This window comes from Crocodylus siamensis, chromosome 4, assembly GCF_052110815.1.
Source record: "Crocodylus siamensis isolate JL-2025a chromosome 4, ASM5211081v1, whole genome shotgun sequence".
Taxonomy (NCBI): domain Eukaryota; kingdom Metazoa; phylum Chordata; order Crocodylia; family Crocodylidae; genus Crocodylus; species Crocodylus siamensis.
Window position 1 is genome coordinate 236,547,504 of NC_143398.1, and position 13,508 is coordinate 236,561,011.

Sequence of the window (13,508 nt, forward strand, 5' to 3'; positions counted from 1 at the left end):
CCACGCATTGTGGCCCTGGGTCCCAAGCCCCATGCAACGCCCAGTCGGGCAGCAGCCCCAACCCAATTCCTGCTCAACTCCCTCCCTCCCTATGGAGGCCTTAATCCCCTTCCCCCAGCCAGACTTGCTTGTGAGTGCCTGGTGGCCATGTGCATATACATGCATGTGGTGCCCCGTCTGACTGCCCTCCTGCTCCCCTCGCCCCCAGCCCCTTGCAGCCTGGAACTCTGCCCACCTGCAGACAGCTCTTTGCAAAAGTAGAAAATTCATGTGTTCCTCCGTTAAAATGAGAAATCCATGTTTTTTCTCAGTTAAAAAAAGAAAATCAGCTTTTTTTCAGTTTTCTGTGGGAAACAGAAAAACCCAGATCCCTGATGATCACAGTAGAGTCTGTTAATCTGTAAGTAAGCCACAGTTAGATGTCTTTACAGTTTGGGGAAAGAATAACTGCCAGTCTCTTAATATCCTTATAGAGGGAGAAGGTTAACAGCTGTGAGCTGAAAAAATGTGAAGTGCTGTTCAGTAAATGGAAAAACCTTAATCTTCATTCCTGTGGCCCTTCCTTTTCTTTTTAGAAGCTGGTTAATTTTTTATCCTTTAATGTAAAGACTTTTTTAACAAATTCACATTTTCAATTTAGTTCTAGTTTTAGTTTAGTACATCAGGATTGGCCCTACAATGGATTTCACAGTTTGGGAAAACTAATGTAGCATACAGTGAATTTGCATCTCACTTTCTCTTGTATGTCACACAGAAATGAAACACTGCAGCAGGAGCAAATGCATATTACCACTAGTCTGCATAAAGACCACACTGTGGCTATCTAAGTGATTTATCCTTCCATATTTCTGTGCCGGAAAAGTGATTTTTCTTAGGAGTGAGGCATTTTTTAGTAAAACTGTTGGCTGAACTTGTAGATAGTGCCCAGCATTCTGAGCCTGGGAGAGCTGATGGAGGTAAATGTGTGGCTCTACTCCACAAAGGAAAGCTTCCTGAATTAAAGAAAGGGTTATATCCTACTGAACTTGCCAGAGCACTTTGAGCTTCATTCTGATTTTCCCTGTGTATCTTTAAAGTGGAAGGATTTTCATAGATGGAGAGGCTGTAGAAAGTAAGCCACTTTTCCTGTTATATCAGGTGTATTTGGATAACATGTCATCATGATTCATTTTCCCAGAGGCAGGTGCTAGAAATAAGATGCAAAATTATCAGTACCAGTTGCTGTTTTATCAGTATTAAAAGCACACTGTGTTTCTCTTTTCTCAACACTACATTTGCTGATTAAGCATCTGAATGGCATGACTTAGTTTCATAGTTTCTAGGGTCGGAAGGGACCTGAACAGATCATCTAGTCCGACCCCCTGCCATGACAGGAAAGAGTATTGGGGCCAAACGACCCCAGCAAGGTGTTCATCTAACCTCCTCTTAAAAACCCCCAGGGTAGGAGCCTGCACCACATCCCTTGGAAGTTGGTTCCAGGCCCTAGCTGCCCTGACTGTGAAATAGCGCCTCCTGATATCTAACCTAAACCTACCCTCTGCCAGCTTGTGACCGTTATTCCTGGTCACTCCTGGTGGTGCTCGGGGGAACAGGGACTCCCCCAATGCCTGCTGATCCCCCCGACTAGTTTATAACAGGCCACTAGATCCCCTCTCAGCCTTCTGTTTTGGAGGCTGAACAGGTTCAGGTCCCGTAGCCTCTCCTCATAGGGCCTGCCCTGCTGTCCCCTGATCATGCGAGTGGCCTCCTCTGGACCCTCTCGATGCTGTCCACATCCCTCTTGAAGTGCGGCGCCCAGAACTGGACGCAGTACTCCAGCTGCGGCCTGACCAGTGCCGCATAGAGGGGGAGGATCACCTCCTTGGCCCTGCTCGAGATGCATCTGTGGATGCATGACAAGGTGCGGTTGGCCTTCCTAACTGCCTCCCCACACTGCCGGCCCATGTTCATCTTGTAGTCAGTGATGACTCCAAGATCCTTTTCCGCCTCCGTGCTGACAAGAGGGGAGTTCCCTAACCTGTAGGTATGGTGCCGGTTGTTCCTCCCGAGGTGCATCACCTTGCATTTGTCTGTGTTGAAACCCATCCTATTCTCATCCGCCCACCCTTGTAACCTGTCTAGGTCTGATTGTAGCCTGTTGCATCCTTCCAGTGTGCCCACCTCCCCCCATATCTTAGTGTCATCAGCAAATTTGAACAGGGTGCTTTTTACCTGCTCATCCAAATCACTGATGAAGATGTTGAACAGTGCAGGCCCGAGGACCGAGCCCTGGGGGACCCCACTGCCCACGTCCTTCCAGGTTGAGAAGGACCCATCCACCACCACCCTCTGGGTGCGGCCCTCCGGCCAGGTGGCAACCCATTTGACTGTGTGGGTGTCAACATCACAGCCCCCCAGTTTCTTAGTGAGAACGGGGTGAGAGACGGTGTCAAAAGCCTTCCGGAAGTCCAGGAAGCCTATGTCCACTGCTATCCTTGCATCTAATGATCTGGTGATCTGATCGTAAAAGGCCACCAGGTTGGCCTGACAGGACCTGCCACTGATGAACCCGTGTTGGTTGCCCCTAAGCATGCAGTCCCCTGCTGGCCCCTCCTGGATGTGTGCCAGAATAATTTTATCGAACAGCTTGCCTAGGATCGAGGTAAGACTAATTGGCCTATAGTTTCCTGGGTCATCCCTCCTCCCTTTTTTGAAGATGGGAACCACGTTGGCCCTCTTCCAGTCCTCCGGTACCTCTCCCGAGCACCACGAGTGCTCGTAAAGCCGTGCCAGGGGACTTGCAATGACCTCGGCCAGTTCCTTTAGAACTCTAGGGTGGAGATCATCCGGACCGGCTGACTTGAAAATGTCCAGCCCCTCCAGAAGCTCCCTAACTAAATCCTCACTAACCCTTGGCCTAGGTGTGCCTCCCCCGGGCCCCGAGGGGGGCACAGCAGGGAGGTGGCAGTCCTGGTCCTTACTTAGGAAGACGGAGGCAAAGAAATCGTTAAACATGTTAGCTTTGTCGTCTGGTGTGACGACCAAGTTTCCCATGGCGTCCTGCAAGGGCCCCACATTACCCGGGACCTTCTTTTTACCTCCTATGTATTTAAAAAAGGACTTCTTATTGTCCTTAATCTGGGAAGCTAGTCCCAGTTCCATCTCTGCCTTGGCCTTCCTAACTACCCCCCTACATCCCCGAGCAACTGCAGAATAGTCCTCCCTGGTGATGACCCCTTCTTTCCATTCGGTGTTGTAAGCCTCCTTTTTAGCAAGGAGACATTCCCGGATGCTTTTGGTGAGCCATGGAGGCTTGTGTGCTCTCCTGCTCCCTTTGATCCTCGTCGAGATTACCTTCCTGTGGGCTTGGAGGATCGTCTCCTTACTTTGACTTTGTTTTGAATGTTGCCTTTTTGGTAGTCACGCCTAAAAGTTTGTTACATTAAAGTACTTAGAACCATACCTTAAATGCACTTATTTATTCACTTATGAAGGCTGTGCTTGACTATATCATGACTTGATTAGATGCAATCTCAGTCCAACAGACTATGGAAACAGCAGTTTTTTCTAAATATTCAGTACACATTTTTTAACCATATAAACTTTGTGAAAAACTCATAAACTTCCCAACTTTCCTGGCCCTTGAATACATGAATTTGAATGGTGGAAACTCGGTGAAGCCAGCTTAGCAAAGTAAGAGTTGTAGCAGAAGAGGCCACTCTGCTGAGCTGCAGTAATGCTTGGTGAGGTCTTTTCCTTGGAGATATGGCATGTGTACTTGGATGCTTGGCTGTTTTGGCTTGAAACAGAGCAATTTATTTATTTTTTTTGGTTTATCAGCTGTAAGAGGAGAAACTTTCAGAACTCTATGAAGAAAGTGCTTAAAAAGTTAAAAGTAGTCATGTCTCATCAGTTTAAGGACTCTCCTCTGAATGCTTTGCAAAAACTGAGTATGGAATTTGGTTTGGTTTTGTTTGGGGACAGGACACTCCATGATCTACCGGCTTATTTTGTTGTCTCATCTTTTCATCCTATTGAATCAATAGGTATTTAATTTCTTGGTAGAGGCTAAGCCACTGAAAGAGAAGCATACATTGGGATACACCATGCCTTTTTTTCTTAACTGTATAATATGCAAGAAACTCTTTAAGGCAAATGTTGTCTTTGTGCGTCTTTTGTATTGTACCTAGAAGTTGACTTCTTGCCTTGGGATGATCGTGCAGTACACATAGCTAATGGTGAAGACTCCAGAAGGGTTTGTGTGTACACGTGATGTTTGTTGGTTAAGCAACTCAGTGGCATGGCGTATTGTGAACTGTGCCTCGCAGCACTGTTCTCTGCAGCTTTCAAGTCAGTTGTCAAGTTCAAATGCAAGGCATTTAGACTACAGTAACAAGGGAGGTAGATTTGACGCACTCTATTTTAGAGTATCTAGGGGGGCACTAGGCTGATGAGATCTGGCAAGGGCTTGGTGGGGCAGATAGCTCAACCATGAATGTACAGGCTACCAGGTACAGAGCATGAGATTGCTCCTGTGAACACTAAATATGCACTGACACGTGGTTGGTGATGCTTTCAAATCACTAATACATTGGAAATTCACACCCTTGCTAACTCCACAGAAAGGCCCTAAAATAGCATTTCCAAAGAACATCATCTAATGCTGGGAGCTCATCCAGCAGGTCCTCATTTCTTTCTGATTTGCAGATGTACAATATAATTTCAATGTTTGTTATTTTAGACTTAAAGAACTTCTTGGAAAAGAGTGCATAAAATAAGCCTTAGGCTGCTGAGCTTGGAAGGTCATACAGTTCTGAGAATGGGACATAATTCTTCAAACCCCAGTTGCACAGCTGCCAGCTGTCAGCGTGGTGGGGCACCTGTGGCTGGGCAGCTGGAAGATCCCTGATTCCCCAGCTGCACCCTCCCCACCTTCCCTTAATGTGAAAGCAACAGCTGGGAAGCCAGGAGCTCCCTGCTTCCCAGGTCCTGCTTCTATGGGAAGGCCATAAACACCCCCCCCCCCAAATTGTGGGTTGGCATTCAGTCTGGGATCCCAGCTATATGCCTGGTTTTTAAAGGTCCAGGGCAAGGTGAGCCCAACATCGGGGAGCCTTTTCCTGATGTTCAGCTCAGTGCCTGCTGAATGCCTGCCCACTTTTTTTAAGTTTCCAGGTGCAGTAAGCCCAGTGCAGCTAGAGGCTCCCTCCTGTTAGGCTGACAGCGTCCCACAGAAGCTGAAGTAGGGGATCTCTCACATCTCTTGCTGGTTTAAAAAGGCACCTATGCAAGCAACAGGGGATGGGAAGGCACTGGTGTTGCGGGCTGCTTCAAACAGGCCAGCAGCAGCAGAGGGTTGGAGAAACTCCACTATCCCCTGTTGCTCTCATGGGTGTCTTTTTACAGGGGCATGTGGAGCTGGGGAGGGAGAATGCTTCCCCAAATCCACTTCTCTGTTTAGAGGCATCCAGCATGAGCAACAGGGGATGAGGAAGCTTTCCCATTCCCTACTGCTTATGTTGAGTGCCTCTTTTTCAACTGGTCTGTGTAGCTGGGGATGGGGGAGTTTCCCCATCCCCAGCTGCGTGCCTGGTATCCTATGGGTGCCATACAAATGAACCAAAAAGATGTTACACTTTTTGTGTGTGTGGATAATATCTTTGTGGCCAATTTGCCATTTTATGGCTAAGTTCCATGAACATGTTGCTAGTTGCCATTTCTGATGTGACTAACATGTTAATTGCATCAGAAACAACATGTACCAGGGGCCTTGGTGAAAAGCATACTGTCGAATCTCAAGGGGCCAATATGATACTAGATATGTGTGAATCCAAAATGGGCGCAGGCAAGAAATTCTTCTCCGCTGCCTGTCAGCTCTGTTCTGGCACTCACACTGTTGAGTGAAGTTTGCAGGAACTCCATGAGCGGCAGTGTTCGGGTTGTATTAACCTTCAGTCTGTTGCCTCTCCCCTGGAAAAGTGACTGGTAAAATTAAAAAGTGCTGTATACAGTAGCTGTGATCATGGAACAGCTGTTCTGTTTTGTCTCTGTACATTCAAAAATAAATGTAACTTTTGAGTTTCTAAGACTACAGTGTATGCTCTGAAGCAGTTGGATCTTTTTCCTTGTCTCCCCTGGCCAGTGCAGCATCTGCGATTGGCCACCTGTTACTCATCTTTGCGGCTCCATGGGTGGTAGAAATAGTGCAAATTGTAGAGCAGGCAGTGCTGTCTATTTATCTAGCAGAAGGAGACCAGGGAGAAAAGTACCCTGACTACGGGAAGGTCAGAAGTCCAGCCTGTTGTGCAGGTAGAGGCTGTTGTCAGAGATAATCCTGTCTTGAGCAGGAGGATTGGAGCAGATGACCCGAGAGCCCGTCCAGTCCTGGTTTTTACAGTTCTGTAGCATTTAGGCCTTGTCTGTGACACGATCTCCTAGGTACTGCAGTAATATGAAGAGTAAATATTTTTCCGTATATGTACTGTGACTTATACTGGAAGCAAGCTCCCCCTGTGTAACTTAGGTTGTGACCTTTCAGGCAGTGAATGCATCCTCGCGAGGTCCTGAATACCTTAATCTCCCATTGAAGGCACAAGAAAAACACTGTTCTCCATGTTCTGTATAGTGCCTAGCTGGATTACTTGCTCTTTACAGAAAGCATATTTTGAATGTCCCCGTCAACCAGGCAGCGAAGACATGTGGTACTGACTGAAGCTAATACTTTTATGTTCCAGTTCCTTTTTTCCCTTTTTGTGAAATTTTCCTTGTACTTTTCAGCTCGCTAAAAGTAATGTAATAAATACGTATGAATTGCACTCAAGCCTCTGACAGGCCTTTCACACCGTGTTTACTGGGGTCATTCAGCGCGGAAATGTGTTTTTAAATTTATACTCTCGTTGCCCAGTTTGTTTGTTTATTTTTTTAGTCGTACATTTAAATGACAAAATTATAGCTTTGCTTTCTGCTTGTAAAAGTGTTTCACCTCTAAAATATCCTGTAGCTGCTTGTGAAACACTTTTAGATGCACGTGACACGAACTTCCGTACTCTGCTCTGACACTAGCACTGTTGTGTTTCATAGATGATGTTCCAGGCGGAGAGCCAGCAGAGAGACTTAATCAGAAACATAGAATGCCTCCCTGTCTCTGGTCACCTCACCTCCTTGGATCAAGACCTCCTAATGCTCAAAGCAACTTCCATGGCAACTATGAACTGCTTAAATGATTGCTTCCATATTCTCCAGCTGCAGCATGCTTCACAGCAAAAGGGATCCTTACCAGCAGGTGGGTCATGATTGAAGGTAAAGGCCTAAGCTGTGCAACAGAACCGTGAAGCCAAGAGCATTGTGGATTAGTTACTTGAAGTGTCCACTCCATTATTTTTGCTGTGGGTAGGTTGAACCATAAGCATCTCTTGCACAGTTGCTTGCATCTTCCTTTCTTTCAGGCTGATGCTGAGCTAATTTCTCCACTGCTCTGATCGTTCTGAGTGCTTCTGTGTTCCTGTGCATTACTGTGGTTAGGCTAGATTTTCTCCAGCTCAAATGCGATGCTGGAGAACTGCACTTCCTGCCACCCAGATCTGTGGCCTCGGGGGCCCTGCTCTCTATGCTGTTGCTAAGGGTGATTACAGATGTTACACTTAATGCACTTTTAAGCATGCAGAAAGCACTTTACAGCTGTAAGAGAACAGACATTTGTGGCACAGAAAATGCTTTAAAAATGGCAGATCCTGCTCTACATTTAACCTTAGTGGATGTGTGCTAGCCTAAAGCACTTTCTGCTAGAGTGCTCTATCAAATGTCTGCCAGATCCCATCAAGGGTTAACTTAAAATTCAGTTGCCGCTGCCCAAGACAGCTTTGCGCAGAGCTGCGTTTGAACCACTGGCGGAGATCCTGTACTCTGCACAAGCTCCAGCAACCCCCTTTACTGTCACTCACCCGAATCGGTGACAGCCTCTGATCCTAGCCCTGTGTAGCCTGAGGGGGGCAGGAAGGAAGTGGGGTTTCTGTCCCTGTAGCCTCCCTAGCAGATTGGGAGGGGGCGGCTGTGAGAGAGGGAGTCTGGAGTCTCTCTCCTAGTAGCTGCCCCAGCTGGGCTGTGGCACGTTGCTGCTTGGCTTGGGGGGGGGTGGGAAAGGACTCTAAGGTGCATTTTTTCCACACCCCTTCCCCCCCTGGCAGGAGTGGCATGCCACTGCATGGCTAAGACTGCTGCTGGGGAGAAGGCTTCAAGGTCCCTTTGCTGCCTGGCTGGGGCTGCTGTGGGGGGGCCCAGAGCCCTTCCGCTGCAGCAACTGTGGCTGGGCCACCCCTTGCTGCAGCTGCTGGCTGCAACTGTCGAGGGATGGGAGGGGGAGCCCCACTTACTGCCCTGCCCTTCCCCCCCAAACTCCCAGCCAGCAAATTGTGGTGGGGGGGCACAGTGCAGGGGTGTCCTTCCTCCCACTTCCCCCCCCTAAGCTGCTGCTGACAGTCAGCATCTGGCTGGAGGAGGGCTGCTCTGGCAGTCTCCTAGGAGGCATGCGAGAGCGCCTCCAGTGGCCAGCACAGACAGGCTGGAAGCCCCTGCGCCCCGAAACAGCAAATGTCTGTTCCATTGGCTCCCACTCTAACTTATCGCTGTTTGAGTAAAGTGAGATATGTTAGAGTGCTTCTGCCAGAGGTTTTTTGAACATCTGTACTTAGCCTAAATGAGTAGCAAGGGCAGAGTATACACATTGGGAAAGTTTTAATTGGAAGAGGAGTAATTTGCTCTTTATCCTCGGGCAAGGGTCGAAAAGAAGGTATGTTGCAACTAAAGCACCAGCCTTCTCTAGTCCTCTTGGCAGGACAGCATATCTGTAAGCTGCCCTCTTCATGAGACCAAGACTGAGCCTAGCCCATTGTTCATGGATGGCCTATAGATAATTAAGTTGACAGGAGTCCATTGGTGGGAATCCGTGTGACCCCATCGCTGTCTTTGTTTCCTTTTACATCTTGCAGCATGTTTTATCAGGGTGGAAGAAGGTGCTCTAAAGCAGATCTGGCAGAAATCCAAGATGAGGTCCACAACCCAGAGTATTTAGAAGCTCTCAAATTCTTTAAAAATAGCATTGTCATGAATCAGAAAATATTTAGCTTACCAAATCAGAGTATTGAACACGAGAGAGCTTCAGAACACAATTTAACACCTAAGATTTCAATGACTGCTGGCTCAAACTGGATCAGAACTCGTTGCTCTTTGGCACACCTCTTGTTTCATGAGGGGCATGGTCAACATTTTTGTTTTTCTTGTTTTCTGATGGAGCCTCTGTGGTGTATGGATAGCATTTATATAGCTGTGTTTTCGTTGTGAAGGATCTGAAGGCATGGTGGTGGTAACGTTTTCACATCACTGAAAAAAGTGGGTTTACTGAGAATATGGCTGGACTCCATTTATGCATGGCTTGCTGGCCAGAAACAGTAGTAGACTCGTAATTTTATGATATTACGAACTGTTTGAGAGGATGAAGTTTGTCAGAATTTTGGTACGCATGGTTTTTCTTCCATATTGCTTTCATTTAAGAGAGAAATTGAGTGAGTCTTTCCCTTCTTCCTCCCACATCCTCCCCGAACTTTTCTGTTACTCAGAGGGAGTTACATGAACATAATATATTTTAAGCTCCCCCCTCCTGAAATATGAAGTTCTAATTCTAGACCTTGTATATGCACAAACGTGTTGTAGCCAAGTTTGTACGTAGGCATTCTTATTTAGGGTTAACTTAATTTTTATTATTATTATTATTTTTTTTAGCAGTAGGGAGGGATGCTAAAATCTACTCCCTTCTGGTTTCAAAAACAATCTTCCAGGCAACTGCACATTGTCTTGAAAATAAAATGACCTGTTCTTTTAAATTGGGAAAGATGATTTATCCAATCATGAATGATTATGGAACAGCATGAGCTATATATATATATATATATATATAATATGCAATTTGAGCATATGTTTCTAGCCCTGCATAATTGTTCATTTTCATGCAAACAGCTGTTTACCTGAACTGTTCCACTTAATTTATATGGGCACATTTGAATGAATCTTTTTTTCGTTTGTAAGTCTGCTAATTTTAATGTATCTATTTGATTTTTGTAAGAAAAAGGGGTAAGATTGTTTTTTTTTGTTTTTGAGGAAGAAAATGCAACAATTGCACTGGGCTTTCAAAGAGAATATGATAAAGTGTCTAGATAAGTTAAATTCTAGTGTCTCATTGCTATTGTTGCATATTGTGATTACCAGCTATGTTGACCTATTTAAACTTTAAACAACAAAGTGATGCATTGTATATAAGTAAGAATTATTTTTATTAGTTTTAAATCTTAATGTGCAAATTAATCTTTTAAATAACCACAACTTGAAAAAAACCCTGAACTTCTAAGCTTCACATATAAGCTGAAAAAGTGAGGCATGTTTTGACCAAAACTTTGCATCTTTGCATTTAATTTCAAACACTGCCCCACCCCCAACCTTTCCTCCCTCCTCCCAAACACATACCCTTTGCCCTAGGAAATGTTTAGCCACTGAAAAGCAGCTACTGGGTCTGCATGTTTCCTATTTGTATTAATAATAGGGTTTTCAGTGTTAGATGCTGGAGATTCAGTACTTCCCAGAATCATCCTTAGCCAACTAGTGCAAAGATTAACTTATGGATAACTTCTTGTGTGGCTCAGGACAGATAATTTGTAACCATTAAATTTACAGGGAAAAGAGAGACCCTACTTGAACCATTTCAAAGATGATGTTTCGCACGTCCGTTTTTATGTGGAACAATTGCATTCTGTGGATGTCTGTTTTGTTAAAAAGACTATGCTGGAAGAAGCTGAACAAATACTGACTTTGGGCATAGCTTGATTGTATTTTGGTTATTGTCCATCAAGATGGTCATTTAGGCCTTATCTGCCTCTTGGGTGCCAAAATTAAAAACACCATAGAGATTTATCAAGTCTTAAAGGATTCTGGTGATGTCCCATTGGTTGTAGTTTGTAGAAACAAAGACCAGCAGAAATGCAATTGCATGATCATGAAACTTTTCAGGGTCAGGGAAAAGAACAAAAAGTGGGAGTAATGCATGTGAGATCCCCCACTCCCCCACAGCCCCTTTCCCTGAGTAGACCTTGTAGTGTCAAGCACCAGGGAAGATGACTGGTGCTGGAGACAAAATACCCTATTTATTACCATGTAGAGCAGGGGTGGTGCCAGCCTTTTCCTGGTGGGGGTGCTCAGGTGGGCTAGAAAGAAAATGGTAGGGGCTGCACTATATATCTTCTGGGACTTGCCGAAGGTGTTTGCCTGGTGCGTACGGAGAATCTGTTGCTACCATTTCTTTAATTGGTGCCCCAACATACTTGCTTTTTTTTAACAATACCCACTTGGACAGGGGCAGCACTAGGAAGGGTGGCTGTGGAGAGGCTGTGGGGTGGCTATAGCCCCCCCCATCCCCTCTAGTACCGCCCCTGATGTAGAGAAGTGTTTGCAGATCTTTGAACACTGATATGTTGGTTTTGATGGAAATCTGTTTGTTAGATGCTCCCCATTTGACCTTTTTGGGGTTGGTAAGTCGCAGTTCCTTTAGCAAGCGTTAAAACTCGATATGGACAATTAAGGAGCTGTTGCTTAATCCCCATGGCCTGGTGTGGATTTCCACCGTACTCTGTACTGGGAAGATGAAGTTCTGAAATGGTGACAAGATTTAGAAAATGAAAAGCTGTCCTAAGATGGACTTGTCCTAAGATGGACTTGGCCAGAGGTTCCCAAAAGTTTTTTTTTAATTGCATGCCTCTTTTCAGATTTACCAGCTGCCTACGTACCCCCACCAGCGTACATTTTATACTGTAACCCTTCAAATGCCAATTATTATTATAATGAAAATTAAATCTGCTGTTACACAGTTTATCCCACGTACTGCTTACGCATACCACAGTTTGGGATCCCCTGGACTAGGCCATTTCCAGCTCTTGTCTTCAAGACTCCATGAGAGATTGTATGTGGCAGCGTATTTCAGCATCTGTTCAATGCTAGCTATATGGGCTGTCATAAAGAAGAGCTAGAAATGATACTAAATACATTTATGCCTACTAAGTAGATCTTTAACTCACAGAAGTGGCAAAAAAGTACTTACAGTTTCCACTGTGTACTGTCGGACAACTAGGAGCAGGGCAATAAATATTTTGGGGTTAAAGTAGAAAGAATAAAAAAAGGACCAGATAGTAGGCATCTGCTGTAAACCATAAGAATAAAGGAGAGCACAACAAAAGTGCCTGGACCAGCTGTGAAGTTACAGTACATCGCAAGCTATTTTATTCTTGAAGGCTCAATATGTAGAGATTAATAGGAAGCTTGAAACCACTGACACACTTTCAGCAGAATACTGAATGGATTTGTAATGTGCTGGTTTGAAAGGGTGTTTCGCTGTCAGGAGGGCAGGAAGCATCAAGCCATAGTTCCTATAGAGAAGAATAAAAGCAGAGCGCAAGGAGTGTCCGTGCTTTGTCACTGGCATACCTCCAATATTTGAGGTAAAAATGAAATGTGCCCTGGAGCTGGGAAAAAGTGAAGATAAGCAAATAAGCCTTCAGCATTTAAGGCTTGTGGGGGGAAGGGAGGAACTGCAAAAATGCACATTAGGTTTGTGTTAGTCAAAGCTGGGGGAATAAAAATTACTTCTTAAAAATGTCCAGGTTGAGGAAGAAGAGCGAAGTCCTGCGCCTTTATCCTCATTTAAGTGAAACCTAGTATTTCAAATTTTAATAGCTGTACTTTTTAAAATTTTAGCAAAGAAAATAGCCAGTTTTGACTACATGTCAAAGAAGGCTCTCCAAAAAAAGCAGAGAGCAGAAAAGTAAATAATGGTCAAATTTCAGCAAATAAATGTACAAATCAAGCAGTGCTGATTGTATGCAAACTAGGGTGGGAAAGATTAGCTAACAGCCATACTGCAGCACTGAGAGTTATTTGAAAAATTGTGGGCTGGGGTATGGATTAGAGGAGAGAGAAGATGATGTTTTCCAAAAGGAAAAATAGTGATCCTGGAAATGAATCATCCTGAAAGTTTTAATGGATATCTCTGAGGCCAAACTGGTAAGGGAGAGGCTACTATTTATCTGAATGCTAACAGACTCCGGAGGAGGAGTCTTCCTATTTCGAAGAAAATTTAAATCGTGACAGCCAAACTTCTAGTTTTGCTGCTGAGTCCAGAGGAACTTGTGCTGGCGAAGGCATTTTAAGACTTTGCAAGATGGGTGCCTTTGAAACATGCTGGCATGAAAACTTCTGCTCTCTGGGGCTATCTGTGGCTGCCTGGGGAATGTAACCTAGTTTTAGATAAGGGAAATGTGGTTCACTGAGGCTGCAGCATAAAGGATATCCAGGAAGTTGTTAGAGTGACTGAATGTCCGTAGCTTCTTTTAGTTTAAATGTACGTACTAATGCCCAAGTTCAGAATACCATCTTATGCAGGAGGTTTCAAGTGACTAGTAACCTTTATATGCTTTGGGGTTTGTGTCATAGCCAAA

The 13,508-nt window shown here is 45.0% G+C and overlaps 1 protein-coding gene across 1 annotated transcript in view; it reads left to right on the forward strand.

Moving 5' to 3' along the window:
- OSBPL11 (oxysterol binding protein like 11) overlaps nucleotides 1-13,508 on the forward strand; it is a 71,640-nt gene that overhangs the window by 38,684 nt on the left and 19,448 nt on the right. The window contains exon 6 of the mRNA XM_090045958.1: nucleotides 7,060-7,261. Within this exon, the coding sequence (XP_089902084.1) occupies nucleotides 7,060-7,261 (202 nt within the window). The remainder of the gene's footprint in view (nucleotides 1-7,059; nucleotides 7,262-13,508) is intronic.